Source organism: Girardinichthys multiradiatus, chromosome 22 (assembly GCF_021462225.1).
Source record: "Girardinichthys multiradiatus isolate DD_20200921_A chromosome 22, DD_fGirMul_XY1, whole genome shotgun sequence".
Classification (NCBI taxonomy): Eukaryota; Metazoa; Chordata; class Actinopteri; order Cyprinodontiformes; family Goodeidae; genus Girardinichthys; species Girardinichthys multiradiatus.
This window is the reverse complement of record NC_061814.1, coordinates 24,521,954-24,537,259: the sequence shown is the minus strand read 5'-3', so window position 1 is coordinate 24,537,259 and position 15,306 is coordinate 24,521,954. Positions and strand designations below refer to the sequence as shown.

The 15,306-nt window shown below is 38.5% G+C and overlaps 1 protein-coding gene across 3 annotated transcripts in view; it reads left to right on the top strand.

Moving 5' to 3' along the window:
- Nucleotides 1-15,306, top strand: part of LOC124859155 (EGF-containing fibulin-like extracellular matrix protein 1) — a 31,073-nt gene extending 15,767 nt beyond the window's left edge. For 2 of the 3 annotated variants that reach the window (XM_047351732.1, XM_047351731.1), the window contains exons 5-11: nt 7,276-7,398; nt 7,532-7,651; nt 10,268-10,387; nt 10,502-10,621; nt 11,318-11,444; nt 11,535-11,727; nt 13,631-15,306. In XM_047351732.1, coding sequence (XP_047207688.1) covers nt 7,276-7,398; nt 7,532-7,651; nt 10,268-10,387; nt 10,502-10,621; nt 11,318-11,444; nt 11,535-11,727; nt 13,631-13,792 — 965 coding nt within the window. In that variant the 3' untranslated portion in view covers nt 13,793-15,306. The remainder of the gene's footprint in view (nt 1-7,275; nt 7,399-7,531; nt 7,652-10,267; nt 10,388-10,501; nt 10,622-11,317; nt 11,445-11,534; nt 11,728-13,630) is intronic. The other variant, XM_047351733.1, reaches the window with a different exon arrangement.

Here is a 15,306-nt window from a genome sequence, read left to right as displayed (position 1 = left end):
CGTTTCAATGACAATAACTTTCTGCAGCCTGAAAAAAACATTGTCGGGAGGCCAAAGTGATCGATCTTTCTTATACGTAGATGTTTTGGATTTCTTTCTTCGAATATCAACCGAGTAACGAGCTAGATGGGTATCACTCAAAACTGTAGCAGGTACATTGCCAAGATTTTTCAAGAACAGTATTTTGCTTCAAGTTTGAGTTCTGTGTTTTGCAAAAGTATACATTAGGGGTGCACCGATTGATCGGCTGGCTGATCTATCAGCCCCGATTTCCTTAATACTTACATGTGAAACCAATCTTATTAACTGATCATATCCACTTGTGTAACCTATTGAGCAAGTTTTGTTTCTTTATAAAATGTGAAAAATAAGACTAAAGGAACTGCAATGCTCTAAACATGTCACTTATATTTGACAGCACTTCCTCATGTGCAGTTAAAACAATTTTGTATTGTTTCATGGGAATTGTTCAACGTTTTTCAATAAAACAAAATTGGAAATTCAGAGATTGTATTGGGACCTTATAACACCTAACAGTGTCAGTTATAAAAAAACTGATATCAGCCAAATTCGGAATAGGCAGGTCAGGCTTTTGAAAGGTCGTAATTGTGATTGGTCAGAAAACTGCAATCAGTGCACACTTTGTATTCATACTTCTTGAACGTTCTATGAAAGCCTAAGATTTGTTAGAGAACCTTAGTGAAAAAACAGCATTCCAAATATCAAGAAACAGATCAGAAAGCTCAGAGATAAAGTTGAAAAGTTTAAAGCAGATTTGATTCAATAAACATGTATGCCAGGCTTTAAATAATCTCACAAAGCACTGGAAGCCATCATCTGAAAATAGAAAGACAATGGTACAACTACAAACCTATCCAGACAAGGCTGTCCACCTAAATGACAGGCCTGGGAAAGAGAGCATCAATCAGAAAAGCAGCTGTGAGGCCCTTGGTAAACCAAAAGGAGCTGCTGAGATCCACAGATCAGGTGGGAGAATTTGTTGACAGGACAAACAATGTTTGCGCACTCCACCAATCCAGCCTTTGTGGAAGAGGAACGAGAATAAAGGAATAATTGGAAGAAAGTCATCAAAAGTCTGGTTTTCAGTTTGTCACAAGCTGTGTAGGGGGGAAGGCAAACACGTGGAAGAGGCTGTTCTGGTCAGATGTGACCAAAATTCTACTTTTTGGACTACTTGCAAAATGCTATTTGTGGCAGAAAACTATCATTGCACACCCTGAACATCATCCCAGTGGTCAAACGTGGTGGCAGCATTATGCTGTGGAAATAAGTTTCATCAGGTACAGGTAAGCTGGTCAGAGTTAAAAGGAAAATCGATAGAGCCAGATCCAGGGCAATACTGGAAGAAAACATGTTAGAGCATGCAGAAGACTTCACCTTCAATCTGGGCAACAACTCTAAACATACAGCCAGATCTACAGTAGAAGTGGTTTAGATTGTAGCATAATAATACATTTGAATGACCTAGTTAAAGGCCAGACCTTAATTCATTTGACAGTCATTTGTTTTGAGCATCTAGTCTGACTGATCTTGAGCTATCTGGGCAGAATAAGGTTATAGGTTCAAGGGCTGTGAACACTGTAAGTACAAATTTAGCTCTTTTCGAACAGTGACTAATGAGAGGGAAATGTTTCATGCCCTATTATTGGCAAAATATAAGTTTATATGATTGATGATTTCTTCTTTGCATTTTGTTTGAGCTTGCTTGTACTACATCACAGAGATAATCATTCACAAACCTAAAGGACATCACCCAGTGCCACGAGTGGCTGTGTTAAGGTGTTCAAGGTTGAGCAACACCAGCCACTCACAGGATGGTGTTAGACGTTCTGATACATTAAATGTTGTAAAGTTTTATGAGTTATTAACGTTGCACATTTCGCCTCCTGCTTTCCCAAAAATTGAATTATCCAATAATCCAGAGGCGAAACGGAGCTGGTGTCCAACAGCAGCAGGATGCCTCCAACTGTTCTCTGGAACAGCTCCTGCTTTCCATTGCGGTGGTTCAGTGAAAACAGGACTAAATACTCTCAAGTGATAATTACAGCAAGTTATATAATGTCACTTAGACAACAATCTATTCAGAATTCAGGCCAAAGGATATCCAGTACCTGTTCTAGATACTTGTTCTCTTCTATTTTTTCATTGCAGCTCAAAGCTTCACACTGCATCAGCCCACTCTATTAAAACATTCACAGCTCTGCAGAAAGGCCATTTGTTGAGCACCTCAAACAGGACCTCAAATGCATGCACACCCATTTATACACACACACACACGCACACACACTTGCATTCTTTGAGCTGCCGCCATTCCCGTTACTCCCTCTGCTCCCGCGAGGCATTTAGAATTAATCTCCCTGAACAGCAAGGAGTTTTTAACCCTGACATCACATAAGCACACACAGCCGTAAATCTTACTTCAAATCTTAAAAACCCCTTTTTTTGTTTGAAAAGCAGAGAAAAAAAGGAATACAGCCTCCACCCTTTCTCCTCATTCTTTCCTTCCACATCTTCTGCTGGATAGGCTTATCTTTCCCTGTGATGTTTCAGCAGGCTCGCACTTGGAAGGAACTTGTAAGCGATGTTGAATAAATTTCACCAAAGAGGAAAAAAAAGATCTGACCTCAGTGAAAGGAGTCATTTTTCCCCACATGCAACACATCATCACTCCTGATGACTTGTTGCAGTAAAATCTGTTTTCTCGTGTAAACTGTATTAACTGTGAAGCACGTGGCAAGCGGTCAGGACTTTATGGGACATGGGAACGATACAGTGTGGAATACCCACCCCACCCACTCCCACACACGAATGTTTCTGTAACTTTGTATTGGCAGCTTCTCAGAGGTTTAGTGACAAAGTAGCAGTCACCACAAGATATTCTTGAAAATGAACTTTGGACTTCATTCAGCACATATGTCTTTATTTAAAGCTCCCTGGTCCCATTTTTAAGGGATTGAGAAGATGACTCTCACTTTTCCACGCACTGGCTTTCTAGAACTGCGGTCTTTACATCAAACCACATACAGTTAGCAACAGTTTATTCTTGAATTATCTTGAATGGGATCCAGATCTCACATGATTATGTTCCTTATGGTGGCGAAACCTTCTCAGGGGCACCACCAATGGGGGATCCATGGAGGTCAACGGTCACCCTCTGTAAATGTAAATAAGAAGTCTGTTAGTCAGTGGTGTCAACACAGTGAACAATGCAAGAACTACTTCCTTTCTCACTTCAAAATAAGCATCTCAAGCATTGATGCAAACAAGTTCAAAGCCTAAAGCTCTTACCTTCACATCTGGGACACATAATAGCTTCTTGCACTTTAACTAGACAAGGTCATGTTGACAGAAAAGTGATAGCTTTTCACAAGACAAACTTCACTTTGACAACAGATATCTAGCCATTGCCGTGAGATTTCAACAAATCCCAAGTACACTTGAGAAAATATTAACCATTTGAGAACTTTTGTAATTTACAACTGGACATGACAGCTGGTTGTAGTTACTGATCAAATATCCTTTTATTCAGAAGGTTTTCAGAGGTGTGGCCAATGCCTTGGTGGCCACATAAGATTTTACTGGCTATCTTTGCAAATAATTTAAGACCCTTCAGTTCATGAAAAATTCTTATCTCATTATTTGTCAGCGCCTCCAGAGGAGGTCTGGGATTCAACAGCAATAATTGCAGTCCATAAGGATTATTGTTGGCAGGGCTGGAGTTAGATTAATTAGGATCCAGTATTGAGGTCACTGCCCCCATAAAGCCCTTGCCAAAGTCTGGGCCAGAAGGTAAAAACACTATTTTGTATCTTGTGGTAAATTTGTATTTTTTTTTTACACTTTTTTCTTAGTGTGAATTGATGTCAGCTCTTTAAGTGTCTTCATCATTAACATGATGGTATATTATATAGTCAATCTAATTTTGATATCCTTAATACCAGTATGCTAAGCACAACCTCACAAACACAGGTGCTGTTATGCTCTCCTGCATCTAAAATAACACGTTTGAGAAACAGCTGAAGTTTGCCAATATTGATTTGTGTCACTAAAACCACAGCATTTCATTAGCTTCAGGGATTGTTGCCCGTTTGTCAAGGCCACATTGGTTTAAACTCGAGAAACTGTAATCATTAAGCATCATGCTTTTGTTTGTTTAAATGTACTTTAATGCTTGAGGGCAGGGCTTTTCCAGTTTACATGATTCACCGCATACCTCCAGTAACTGGGCTTGTTTATGACTCATAAGGACATGATCAAGGATTCATATTGTTCCATCTTGTCCAAGTAATTTAGTATCCATTCAGACATTGTGTTCATTCTCAGTGTTTACAAAGCAAAAAATAAATAAAAAATCCTACTGTGTTGTTGTTTCATAGATTATTTAGCTGCTAGCCCCATTTAATAGCTAGTTAGTAAAATCGTTCTCTCTGTATCTGCTTTCTATATTATCTGTTTAATCTGTCTGTGTTTAGTTTATGAATGCATGCAGTTTACAGAAAAAAGAAATGAGCAATAACTGATGGATGCTGCACATGAAATAATAGACATGTAGGTTATATAAGGACAGTTGATTGTTTACTCATTTCTACTTGGTGACGCTTATAGATGCCCTATCCAAGAAGCCTTTTACGCCACATCGAAGCACAGATTTTCCAGAACAAAACTTCTTTTATCTTCCTTTTTCACTTAACGCCCCAGTAAGCAACAAGCCCTGTTGGTCCATTCCTCCCTTTGTGCAATTTGCACCTGTTATCTCAGAGAAGCACCTTCAGATAAGCCCCGCTTTTGTCCTCTATGCTGCAAATTCATGCCTTCACTGTGCCCCCATGGAGTCAAGCACATTTCAGCCTTCTTCCCTTACTTTTTCTTTTCCCCTGGCCTTGTTTGGCAAAGTATTTCACTGACAGAGTGAAGGCTGTGTGACTGAAATATCAGAGCATTTGAAGAACTCAGGATAGGATGTACAACCTTTGCAGCTGTGATCCCAGTATATGAACATACAGTATTAAGGACATCAAGGTTTTCAGTGGAGCAGCAATTTGGTGTCTTGCTCTCATTATGAAAGGTTTGAGTAAAGTCTGTCTAAGGCTACAAAATTCAATTCTAGTTTGTTTTTAAAATCACATTTGTAGTCTTCTTATTAGGCTGTGATGCAGTAATATAGTTTATCCCTTGTGTGTGATACTGAGGATAAGTGTCTGTCATGCTGTTCAACTGATGCCCAGTAGCTGTCTGCATATGATGGGTTGCATCAGACCACCCAAGAGCAGTGCTGGTGGGCCTCAGGGATGAGAGTATACACTACTGACATATTTTTGTGCATGGGTTATGCTGAGAAAGCTGTTTTTAAAAAGCTCTGGACCTGCAACAAACCAAATGTGAAAAATCTATTTGCAGGAAAAACATTAGGATTTTCACAGATATGTCCGTTGTGGAAATATATCTTGCTCTCACTCAAGAACTACTGTAGTTAAATTTATTAGTTTTTTGTATACACCTATCTGTTATGCACACATATTTGTAGTTGGGGTACAGTGCTTTGCAAAAGTAATTATTAATCTTAAGCTTTTTCCCATTTTGTTACATTACATTCACAATTTCAATGTATTTTATTGGGATTTTATGTGCTAGACTAACACAAAGTAGTGTACAATTGTGAAGTGGAAGGAAAATGATAAACTGCTTTTAAAACCTTTTACACATAATCTAAAAGGCTGTGACATTCAGTTGTGTTTAGCACCCTTGAGATTGTTCTGTATTTACCTACATTCATCTTCCCATAAGCTCTTACCAAATTTCCTGCTGAAGAATAGCATCCCCACAATATGCTACTGGCACCACCATGTTTCACTATTGGGATGGTGTCTTCAGGGTAAGGTGCAGGCTTATCTGTCCACCACACATATTAGATTTCATGTAGCCCAAAAAGTTCAGTTTTGATCACATCTGACCAGATGTGAATTGTATGACTAATAGTTGTCCTGTCAACAGATTCTCCCACCTGAGATGTGGTTCTCTGCAGCTCCTGCTTATTTACCATGACCATTCTGGTAGCTTTTCTTTTATGAGTCAGTTTAGGTGAAAGGCAATGTCTTGGCAGGTTTGCAGTACATTCACCCTCACTGGCTGGTGTGTTCCTTGGTTTTCATGATGCTGGTTGATTACTAATGTTCTCAAACAGACATCTGACTTCACAAAACAGCTTTATTTGTACTGAGATCAAATTACACATAGGGGGTCTGTACTTGACATTTACAGTCATTTTGGACCCACAACTTTCGGACTGCAAGACTACTCTTCCCACTCAGTCACAGTCACCTCATTTTCAAAAGTACGGTGCCCTCCTTGCCACGTCTGTGATTTTTGGTGGGCGGCACTTTCTTGGTAGGTTTGTTGTGGAACCATGTGCTATTCATTGGAAAATTATGGATTTGATAGTGATTCAGGGGGAACATAGAAGAGTTGTATATTTTTTTATAACCCCAACCTGACTTGTGCATTCCAACAACTTTGTCCCTGACTTGTTTGGAGAGTTCATTGGTCTTCATGGTGGGACGTGATGGCCTTTCAGAAAAGGTGTGTTTATACTGACAGATCGTGTGACACTTAGATTAAACACAGGTAGACTTCATTTCACAAATGTTTGAAGGTAATTTGTTGCACCAGAAACGTTTAGGTATTTAATAGCAAAGGGTGTGGGTACATATGCACATGCCAATTTTTTTCAGATAGCTTTTTCTCATTGCAATTTACCAACGTAGAGTAGTTTGTGCACATCCATCACATAAAATAGGATTAAAAACATTTAAATTACATGGAACTGTAAATGAACCTTTCAATAATATTCTAATTTATTTAATATGACTCTATAATGCTTTGCATTACATTAACTTGAGTTAAATGACTTACAAGCATATTTACAGCCATATGCATGTACAGACTTCACCCTACAAGAAACTCTTGTTGGTAGAATATATGATTTGTGTTTTATCCTTCACCCAGAGCTGATTAATAAAAACCCTCCTCATTTAATCTCCTGCAGGTGGAGATGCATGTTTATGCCCATGCGTGTTGTATTTGAAGGTGTCCATGATCGTGGATTTAGCTCGCTGTTTAAAACAGTTCATACATCATCAAGTGCATGCAGTTCAGACATGTTGCTCTGCTTTGTAGTTTGTCCGTGTTTTTCCTGCATGCGGCCATTTTTAACTTTGTGCAGCTTCCTCTCAGAGTCTCTCTGTGTGTTAACTGCAGACATAGATGAATGTGCAACAGACATACACAGTTGCGGGCCTGGACAGACCTGCTACAACACCAGAGGCTCCTTCATGTGCCAGTGTCCTCCTGGCTACTATAGGAACGGGGACAGCTGTGTCGGTGAGCCGCAGACACAAAAAAACATTTTCCTCTCACTTTATCTCGCGATAGTGACGCTTTTGAAAACATTGGCTGTACCTTATCTGTTTTAAATCTTTCCGCCTGTGCCCTCATGACTCTCTTGCACATGCAGACAGAGACGAGTGTGCCCTGAGCCACTACTGCATGCACGGATGTGTGAATACCCAGGGCTCATACTACTGTGAATGCAATCCTGGTTACAAATTAGCCCATAACAACTACTCATGTGTTGGTAAGTCGTTGTAAAAATAAGAGATACCACAATTAGAATTCCTGCTTTTACTGTTATTACTTTAAACCAAGACCAAATAATTTGGAATTGAGAATGCTGATCCTTACCTTTACCCCAAAAGGATGACAGCAATCAAAATCCAGCTTGTACCATGACAGACAGAGGTTGAAAGCTCAGAAAGATAAGATTTACTGTAATATGTTCAACTTTTCTGTTTCTGCTGAAGGTCCAACTTTCTCTCACTCATAGTTTGAATGAACAGCGGACATGTTTCTGTTTGTTGTAGAAAGTACACTTTCCTTTGAAATAGATTGTCTGTGCTTTCCCTCTCTGTGATAAAAATTTTAAACCTTACTGATGCTAATAATAGCTAGTTTTGGGTCTTCTTTTCTCAGTAACAACATCCACAATGAAGGGTGCTGTTGTAAGTGCTTACAGCACTTACATATGGTGCGCTAACTGATTGGAAAATCATCAGATTTTTGAGTTATCAACTGGCCAGTGTCCAAAAAGGACCAGTCAAGTTGGAAATCTGCATATTCTGGTCCACCAGCCAAGTTTTCTTTGCATTTCTAGTCTTTGTGTCAGCCATTTTAATTCTGGTGTTTCTTTTGCACATGTCTAGCTGACAAATAAAAACATCTGCATAAAAAGGTAACTGCATAAAGAGAGGGAAATTTCATGGTTGATTAAAGAAAAAAAGCTGCAATGAAAAAGAGGTGGCTACTCTAAGCTAATGTATATAAATCAGTTTATTGTCTTTCATTTGAGTTTTGATAGCTACCCTTTTTATTTATTTCCATGACCTGAACTACCTTCCACTTACTTCCACTTAGCCTTTAATACTGTACATAATTTTGTCGAATTTCCAAACATTCTAAGTCCAGAACTAAACATATTTGTACCCTTTACAGTGAGATTTTAACCATACTAACATTTCAAAAGTAAACAAAGAAATATTCACATTCAATGAGAAAAACTAAACGTAATAAAATCCACTCAAATCAAGTTGTGATCAGGTTGAGCTATCAGCACATTATGTGTTTTGTGTAATCACCCTGTTTTCTCAGGTTGCAGATATTTAAACAAAGGAAACAAAGGTATATTTTACATTGCTTTAAATGGAAGGAAGATTTTAATTATCATGGCATTATTCCTCCATCCAGAGCCCATGAAACAGATCTTCTGCTAAAGTCTAATAGACTTACTAAGTGTGTGATACGGAACTATTTATCTCTGTTGCAAATCCAGCTGGACGCCTAACTGGCCCCCAGTTATGCTGCAATGTGCATCTGTGTACTTAGGCTGAATGTATGCAACTGTGTTAATTTATTGCTTTCACTGTGCCCTTCTGGCCTCCAGTTATTGTCATAGAGTTTGGAATATTATGTCAGTTTTCAGTAAAAACTGAATTTGTACATCACTTTACTTTAAACTGACAAAATAAAAGTATGCAAGATGAAAACAACTGATTTTGTTGTTTTAGAAAATGTCAGTCAGTCATTTTCTATACTGCTTCTTCCATAGTGGGTCTCCAGCAGTCTATGGGCAGGAGGCAGGGTACACCCTGGACAGGTTGCCAGTCCATCACAGGGCAACACACAAACAACCATGTACAAACTCATTCACACACCTAAGGGAAATTTAGAGAGACCAATTAACTTAACAGACATGTCTTTGGACTGTGAGAGGAAGCCAGAGTACCTGGAGAGAACCCACGCATCCACGGGGAGAACATGCAAACTCCATGCAGAAAGACCCTCAGCCGGGAGTCAAACCCAGGACCTTCTTGCTGCAAGGCAACAGTGCAACCAACTGCACCAGAAATGGCACTGTATATGCATTATTATTTAATTGGCTTAGATTGATGTCTCTTTCTGACTGATTTAGCTATGAATTATTTGGCCACACAGGGGGATTCACGGACTGTATGATGAGCTTTCAACTGTCATCCCCAGATGGTCGAGCACACCTGATTTAGGAAAAAAAAATACAACACAGTGAGGTCCCAGTAAAAGGTACCACATTCTGAAGTAGCTAATTACTATGAACTCTATACCTTTCATCCTGATAGACACTCACTATCCAAAATGGGGGCGCAGTGAAAGCAGTACATTTTCTTTAAAGATGTGAAAACTTGATAGTTTCACAAAAAGTTGCTAATTTACTCATAGACCCACATAACTAGTGTTTTTTCGGCAGCTTTAGGAAAAAATGTTGTGGGGGTACGTCATCCAACTTCGCTTTTAGCTGTATGTCTTTCTTCTCCGTTCCTTCCTACTTCTTTCTCCATTCTTAACTGGTTCCTTATTTATTTAACGATTAAGCTCTCAAAACAAAATTGTCTAAACACGAGTCTTAAAGCACCAAACTTACAAAGACAAAAAAGGATTTTGTAATATCCAAAAAAAGGCAAGTATTTAAAAAAATTGTCTGCTATATTTATTCGGTAACAGGTTGAGTCTAGTCAGACAACATGACAAAGGTTAAAAGATCCAGACAAAGAGCAACAACCTTATATTCAACTACCGACTGCACCAACTCTAAAAAGAATTCAGCAGAAATATAGGTATTAAATACAAGGTGTGATAAAAAAAAGTTCTGCTTTTGTTTCAGATGTGAATGAATGTGATATGGAGACTCCATGTCAGCATCATTGCTACAACCTGATTGGCTCCTTCATGTGTCAGTGCGATCACGGCTTTGAGCTGGCTTCAGACAAAGTCTCCTGCCAAGGTGGACACACATAAACCCACATTTATTTTCAGCATCTACACAAACAAGAAAATAAACTGTTTCTCAGCACGTACCATAGTTTTATCTGTGTTTGTGTGTGCATATTTTGAATAGACATTGATGAATGCAGCTTGTCCAGCTACATGTGTCAGTACCAGTGTGTTAACAACCCTGGAAGTTACTCCTGTGAGTGCCCACCAGGATATCAGCTCCAAGGAAACAGGCTGTGTCAAGGTAAAGCAGTCCATAAATCATTTCCCCCTCTTACTTAGTGCATTTAACTGTATGCCCTTACCTCTCTTTTTACACAAAACAAAGTTCCAAAGCAATTTCTCATCTTACCTTCCTCCTCCTAAAGCTTTAAAAGATCACAACGGTTTTTTTTTCCCATATACCATTTGGTGTTCCACTTCTCAGGCAGCACATTCATAGAAAGAATGCAAAGGATAGGCCATACATGCACATCGGCTTTGTTTTGTCCTGCAAAGTCAGATCTGTAAAATTCCTGTACATGATCCTGATTTCTTGAAGTGTACTTATTTGAAGCCGTGCCTCTCTCTCAAAGGGAGAGCTGTGTAAATGGATTTAAATGACAGAGCCATGAATCCAGCTTGTTGGGTCCGAGGTACGTTTGGGTGATGAATTCAGGTTGCTGTGCCAGAAATAGCTTTGTGGTTTGGGGAACATTTGATGTTTTTGTTTTCACGCTGCTTCCCTGAAAGAACTTGAGTTGCTGGCCTGTACAGGATTGCATTAGGGGATTCTCCTCGACTACAGACGCGGAGGGTTTCCTGCAGTTACCACCTGCAAATTACAAGCTTCAGACCCCGAATGTTGATTGAGCTTTAACATCTGTTTCATTGAGTGCATAAAGAGTGCATGGCAGTCCTGCTGAGTTTGAGGCCATGTTCTTTCTGTCACTTTCACCAGACATTAACGAGTGTGAGATGGGGACCCATGAGTGCCAAGATGATGAAATGTGCTGGAACTATTATGGAGGCTTTCGCTGTTATCCCAGAAACCCCTGCGAGTCGCTTTACACCCTGACTTCTGAAAAGTTAGTTATCCTGCTCTCCTTTGTCACCGTCATCTGCTTGGCCTGTTTCACAAAATGCTTTTACTTTTACTAACATTTGTACATTTGCAGTCGCTGCATCTGTCGATCTCAAGCAGAGTGCCAGGGGCTTCCTCCGTCAATAGTGTACAAATACATGAGTATCCAGGCAGACCGAACTGTGCCAGCGGACATTTTCCAGATTCAGGCCACCAGTGTGTATACCAACACACACAACACATTTAGGATTAAAGCCGGTAATGATGACGGAGAGTTTTTCCTTCGGGTAAGTTTAAAAAAGATTGATATTGATTACATACCTGGTATAAATTTACCATTTTCACTATTTTGCTATAGCTCTTTACACTAATGAACAGCAGGATTAATTTGATATCAAATGATTACATGTCTAACGGTTACCGCACAAAAGGTCTACAGATCAGGATTGTTAAGAATTTCACCTCTTGGGTTGCAATGCTAACCATTTAGAAACATTGTGATAGGACTTATGGCTCTTTCAAGGGAACTGAATCTTCAGGATCCGTTTACTTCAGAGAGCCGTACAAAAGAGCTGTTGAAATCATCCATTTTTAAAATTGTAAATATTTCAAAGAACAAGTCATTTCATCCCTAATATAGTGTTAAATATATTAATTTTGGGAAACCTGGCATGTATGGATAAAATTCACAAAAAAGTTTAATTGTCTGTGTTAAGTAAGATTAATATTTTTGTTTAAAAGGTTTGAAATATAACCAAAGTGTGTTCAAAATAAAAAAAATATTTCTTTATGTATATATATTCATAAAATTATCTATAAATTATCAAAATATAAACATCAAGTACCAATGTTTTTTAGTGCAAGTGTTGTGCACATTAATAGCATTTTTGTGCTATTTGTAATATAGAGACAAAATAAAGAAAGCAAAAAGTAACAAAATAAAAGAAAAAATAGCACTTGCTTTGGCAGAAATAAAAATCACCAACTGCACAATTAAATGCAATAATTAAGGCAATGCACTAATGGTAAAAAACATTTAACTGTAAACTTTAACCAAAAGAGTTATACAAACATCCAATAAAAAAAGGCAATAAATGGACAGAACTTATATAGCACCTTTCCAGTCATAATGACCATTTAAAACACTTCACAGTAGAGCCACAGTCATCCAATCGCACTCCCCAACATGCACACATTCATGCCCTAATACATAGATTGGTAGGCAACTCGAGGTTAAGTGCATTGCCCAGGGGCACATCAACATGGGGCAGGAGGAAGCTAGAATTAAACCCACAGCTTTCAGATTGTGAGATGACTCCTCTTCCCACTGAGCCACAATTGCCTCTGTGAGCCACAGTTGCAATGAGTCGTCTAAGTAATAAATATATAATTTAAAATTAAATTAAACTGAAAAAAGTAGCAAATGTAGTAAATGTCAGTTGTACTTAAAGTGTCCAAATAATAATTTTATGTCTAGATTCTCGTTCTTCTAAATCTGTATACAAACTGTAGAGAGCGAGGGATGGGCCACCACAGTATTAAGCGTATTCTAAAAAATGTCTCTGCTGTCATATTTTTTGCTTTTTTGGAGTTTAAAGCGTTGGTTAAAAATGCAGCAACAAATATCGCTCAGTAGAAAAATTATTGTTAATCATGAACTGAGGCAATGTTACATGTGTACATTAGAGATAAAAACATGAACTTTTAAGCTGTTTCATACAACATTTATTAGTGATTAACAGAGTTAGCACAGTTAGCATCACTAGCTGCATTATAAATGATAAATGTAGAAGTGTTAACAGAAACAGACAAAATAGATTGTTGTCGTATAAACACGGCCTTAGTGAACTCTATGTATCTGCAGACAAACTTAAGATGAATTGCAGCTACCTATGAGGCTGGAGTGTGTGTATTAGTGTTACCAGAAATTAGGGAACTTATAAAGGTGGTATTAAAGGTGTAATCAAAATTAACTCAATAGCCCTAACATTAAATAAATATAACAATTTTTATTTAATTTAAATTAGATCAAATTTTGTGATTGCAAATTCTGTATTACTCTTTTTACATAACCTTTTTTCCTAAATTTTGCTTTCCTTGTAGTTCATTATGGTTATTTTAATGTCACATGAATTAAAGTTGAATGGCCTGTAAAATAAAACACAGTAATCATCTTCTTGTTTTTTGCAGCGTTCCAGTAATGTGAGTGCCATGTTGGTGCTTACCAAGCCCTTGTCAGGGCCCAGGGAGTACGTGGTGGATCTGGAGATGATCACTCACCATCTGACCATGAACTACCGCGCCAGCTCACTGCTGCGGCTCACCATCATTGTGGGAGCTTATCCCTTCTGAGCTTTAGAGGTCCCAGCAACCCCCATAAGTCTGGTTTCAGCAAACATAGTGAATGCCTGCATCAGCATAGTCTATGTTGTCACTCTCAAGACATGCATATAGCATAGCCTGCCTCACATTTAAACACTAGCAAAAGCAGTTCCTATATGGTTGGTCAAATCACACCAAATCTGTGCTATAATATCACCATTAGATATCCTGTTCTTGTCAGGATGCTTCAAATACATGCCTTTTTTAATCCTTAAAGTTGTATTTTATAAATTGTTTTTTTGCAATATCCCAAACAACTGAAAACAATGTAATCAGCTCGATACATTTATCCCTTTGTTCAAATCAGAACTGCTTTGAGTAAGCTCTTGATGCATCTGTAGTTTGTAAAATTCCCACTTAAACACATAACAAATATCCAGCATTAGCAGCTTTTTATGCAACAGTAATCTACAGTTTGTACATCCAAGCTTCTGTTGATGAATGTTAGGGGTTAGGGTGCAAGTTTCTATATAGTTTGCATCATAAGTAACAATTTCCAGAGAACTCAGTTCAAAGGTGTTCAAGAGAGTTAATTACCCCGGGAGTTGAGAGAGTGTTAAACTTTGTGTTATAGCAAGCTTAAAGCTTGTAGACTGGACTCACAAGAGTAAAGACATGTATATAAATAGATAAAAAAATCTTTGTACGTGTGGATGTTGATGAATGCGTGTGTGCCCCTAGCTTTGTTTATGCATGCATGCAGATGTAAGTGTGAAACACAGTGGGAGAGAAGAGGAAAGAATGAGAAAGCATTTGCTTTCCTTTCTTTGGTTTGGTGGACATGGCTGAGCTGTTTATGCGTTTCTGTGATGCCATCCCAGCAGTTTTCTGTCACAGAGCCAATAAGAGACCTTTAAACTCGAGAACACATACAAGAAATGACGGCTTTGGTAACACACCTTGGCAACTCGACTACTCTCCTTTGCCGGGGTTATTCTCCAGAGTTGCAGCAAGACCCTCTAATGTCAGTCCCAGTCAAGAAGTCACACCGGCACCAGGCTGCCTTGCATTATAAAAGATAATTGCAGTGTTTTTCCCTGTAGCGAGTTCCTGCTCAATTTAGGGGATTATTTAGGTGTTAATGCAATGCCACCAGACATTTGGCAGAGTGAGAGATCTTTCACTACCTGTTCTGATTCTTATGGCTCCACGTGTCTGCTCTGGCTCAATGCTAAAACACTGTAAACTGTTGATTTACACCACTGAAAAAATGACATGTCATCCCTTTGTAAGTACAGAAAGTTGCCCAGCTTTGCCTTAAAAAATCCCTTTTATGTGGCGTTAGCTCTCATTACGCCATAGTGCCTTCAAACCTGTAACACTAATCATTCATGCTGTCAAGCCTGTTAACTGTCCTCTGTGAGTTGCCTAAATGTTTTTTTCAGTTTCTATTTAAATATATATTTTGTCATATCTATCTTGTATTGATTGTACTCTAAAGAGCAAAAGCTATATTGTTAAATAAAAAATGATGTAAAAATCCA